The sequence below is a fragment of the Peromyscus maniculatus genome, chromosome 20 (genome assembly GCF_049852395.1).
Source record: "Peromyscus maniculatus bairdii isolate BWxNUB_F1_BW_parent chromosome 20, HU_Pman_BW_mat_3.1, whole genome shotgun sequence".
In the NCBI taxonomy this organism is placed as follows: domain Eukaryota; kingdom Metazoa; phylum Chordata; class Mammalia; order Rodentia; family Cricetidae; genus Peromyscus; species Peromyscus maniculatus.
This window is the reverse complement of record NC_134871.1, coordinates 68,017,166-68,020,582: the sequence shown is the minus strand read 5'-3', so window position 1 is coordinate 68,020,582 and position 3,417 is coordinate 68,017,166. Positions and strand designations below refer to the sequence as shown.

General features: G+C 46.0%; 1 protein-coding gene across 1 annotated transcript; it reads left to right on the top strand.

Moving 5' to 3' along the window:
• The first annotated feature begins 1,189 nt into the window (after positions 1-1,189).
• LOC102908306 (olfactory receptor 8S1-like) lies at positions 1,190-3,040 on the top strand. Its single transcript, XM_006974364.3, has one exon. It carries the CDS (start codon positions 1,190-1,192, stop codon positions 2,105-2,107), a length of 918 nt encoding a protein of 305 aa, XP_006974426.1. The 3' UTR covers positions 2,108-3,040.
• Positions 3,041-3,417: the final 377 nt, after the last annotated feature.

Here is a 3,417-nt window from a genome sequence, read left to right as displayed (position 1 = left end):
GTTGGTTCTGCTTTGGTGCCTTTTGGTTTTCTCCCTTCTGCTTGTGCCAAATGCCTGCTGGCACAGGGACTTCCAACTGAGTAGACGCTCACACTTCAGTTAGATAGATTGGCTTGTCCCCTCTCTCCTCTCTCCTCTCTCTTTCCCCGTCTCTCTCTCTCTGTCTCTGTCTCTCTCTCTCTCTCTCTCTCTCTCTCTGTCTCTCTCTCTCTGTCTCTCTGTCTCTCTGTCTTTGTCTCTCTCTCTCCTCTCTTTCCCCGTCTCTCTCTCTCTCTCTCTCTCTCTCTCTCTCTCTGTCTCTCTGTCTGTCTCTCCCTCTCTCTCCCCGTCTCTGTCTCTCTGTCTCTCTGTCTGTCTGTCTCTCCCTCTCTTTGTCTCTCTCTCTCTCACCTCTCTCTCCCTCCCTCTTTCTGTCTGCCTCTGTCTCTTCCTCTTTCCATCAAGGATAAACACCAAGGACCAGTTATTATGCATGATGCCTTTTATGTGCTTCTGAGATGAACAGCTCTCGAGGAGTTTTTTCTCTCGGGTGAGAGTCAGTTAACTTCACCCTCCATCCCTAGAGTAGTGCTTGGATCTAAAAGAAAGCCTTTCATGTATCTGGTAATTGTTTGTTTTAAATTTGATATATAGCTTGCACAAATCAATGATGGATGATATTTCAGGCATTAGGCACAACCAAAACAGAAACTTTCAGAATTTATAAGTTCTTGCCAGTAAGTGAGCGTGTTAATGGACATGTATACACGCACAAGCAAAGATCTCATTTAAAGGTAATGGAAGCTGTGAAGTAAGGATTCTGGTTTTTGTGTGCCTAGTCCAGCACTTCTGGCCTTTTCTTCTAATGTTTGTAGAATACACAGTGTTCATGCATCTGCTTAAATCCTTCTCATCTAGATCTAGTCCTCTCTCTTTATCTCTCAGGTAATTCACCCTTGGGATTTTTCTCTATCTCTGATCAGAAACATTTCTCAAATGAATCACTCTCAGTAGCCAGATAACACTGAGCTCAGAAAAAAAGGCTTCATAATAAAAGATAATGTTGATGATTAATAACGGCATAGCAGTGGTCAGGGAGGCCATTTTTAAATAGGTGAGCAGGGATTTATGTGTAACACGATTTCAATCTGGGGGAGCCACGGGGCACGAGGGGCCCTGACGGATCTTGTTTGTTTCCCTCTCTGCAGCCATGAGAAACCACAGCGCTGTCCGAGAGTTCGTTCTCCTTGGACTGTCCGCCGACCCCTACCTTCGGCCGCTCCTCTTTGCTCTCTTCCTTCTGGTCTACCTCCTCACTCTGGTGGGGAACGCCTTGATGCTGCTTGTGATCGCGGCCGATTCCCACCTCCACACGCCCATGTACTTCTTCTTGAGGCAACTGTCCTTCCTGGACCTGTGTCACTCATCGGTCACGGCTCCCCAGATGCTGGAGAACCTGCTTTCTGAAGACAAAACCATCTGGGTTGAAAGCTGCCTGGCGCAGGCCTTCTTTGTGTTCGCCACCGGAGGCACTGAGGCCTGTCTCCTCGCGGCCATGGCCTACGACCGCTACGTCGCCATCAGCTCGCCTTTGCTCTACGGCCGGGTGATGAGCCACCAGCTCTGCGTGGGGCTGGTGTGGCTCTCCTGGGGTCTGGCCTTTGGTGATGCCCTCCTCAATATCCTCCTGGCTGCCAGTTTAGATTTCTGTGAGGACCAAGCGATTCCTCACTTCAGCTGTGAGCTGTCTTCTCTCTTCCCTCTGTCCTGCTCCGATACCTCCACCAACTTCACACTCCTGCTCTGCTCCTCAGTTGTGCATTTCTTTGGGACCCTCGTTATGATTGTTGGCTCCTACGCCCGCATTGTCTCCACTGTCCTGAGGGTCAGCTCCACCACAGGCAGAAGCAAGGCCTTCTCCACCTGCTTATCCCACCTCACGACTGTGATCTTGTTCTATGGCTCAGGTTTCATCAGCTACCTTTTACCAGCTTCAGGGTCCCCCCTGGAAATGGTCTTCTCTTTGCAATACAGCCTGATCACTCCCATGCTGAACCCCCTCATCTACAGCCTGAAGAACAAGGAGGTGAAGGCAGCTGTGGGAAGAATGATCAGAAAGCATTTTTAACCTCTTATGTATCAGACACAACATTATAATAAATCAGACATGGAACTGTGGTGCTTTGTGATCAAATGATGGACTTGAAGGAGAGTTTTTGGTTGTTCATAATGGAAGGTGCCATTGGGGACATGCCTCTTGCCTTTTTGGAAATATTTGTGAAGAACCAGAGAACTCTCAGAATGATGAGCCGTATTCAGAAAGGGATAAATGGGTCAGTGAACTTTCTTTTCCAGGAGCTCATCTTACAGAAATGTTTATCTTTCATATCGGTATAAATAGCTATTGCTTTTGGCAGCTCAATACTCCTCCACATTTTAAAAAAATTACATCCCAAATTCTCAGGAAATCTGACTAGTCAGAATCAGATGACCATCACAGGGTTGGGGTGACCCTGTAGCCCAGCAGAGGTTGACAGCTCTGTCTTTTTCTCCTGATGAAGCATTCTAACCTAGAGGGAAATCAAGACTCAAGTGAGGTTATCCAGAAATTTTTTCTAGGAAATTCAAATATTAATAATGAATGAAAAGAAAATCCCTGCAACCAAGCCAATAATACTATATGTCCTAAAGAAACTACACCCCTGCTGCCTGGCAACTATCCTTGGGGTGATATTTTAAGGAAGAATAGCAATGTCAAATTTGATACATTTCTTTACTTGTGCCAAGAGGCGTATTACATTCCTGGGGTAGCAAGATGCCAACTTGTAATTCCTGGGGCTTCTGGACAGTTCTACTTCAGATTATAAAATAAAAAGAGTATCCAATCTAATCACATGAATCTTAAATGTGGCAAACATTCTCCAGCTATACAAAGAAAAGACAAGGCAAAGTGAAGGACAGAGATAATATAAACCCAGGATTCATTATCACCTCCACCTCTCAATACCAGCTTCCTTGAGGGGGGAACTGTGGCCAGTTTCAGCGGAGAACACCAGCCAACAGCCAGCGGAGAAACAGGAAGCTCTCGGTTGGTGGCACTGAATTCTGCCAGACCCCTGAAAGAGGCCAAAGTGATCTCTTCCCAGGTACTCCAGACCAGTGCTGCCACACTTTCATTTTGGCCTTGGGCAGTGCAGTGTTGAGCCCACCCAGACTTCTGACCTAATATATCGTAACATAACATATATTTGCATGATTAAATAATGTTTTGGTTTTTTTTTTTTAGAATTTCATACATCATTTCCATCATGTACCCTTCTCCACCTACAACTCCCTCACATACCCCACACCCTTTCAAATCATGACTTTCTTCTTTAATTATTGTTGTTATACACACACACACACACACACACACACACACACACACACACACACACA

What these genes read in the sequence shown, in the direction of transcription:
- LOC102908306 (XM_006974364.3), top strand. Translation starts at nt 1,190, where the DNA reads ATGAGAAACCACAGCGCTGTCCGAGAGTTCGTTCTCCTTGGACTGTCC.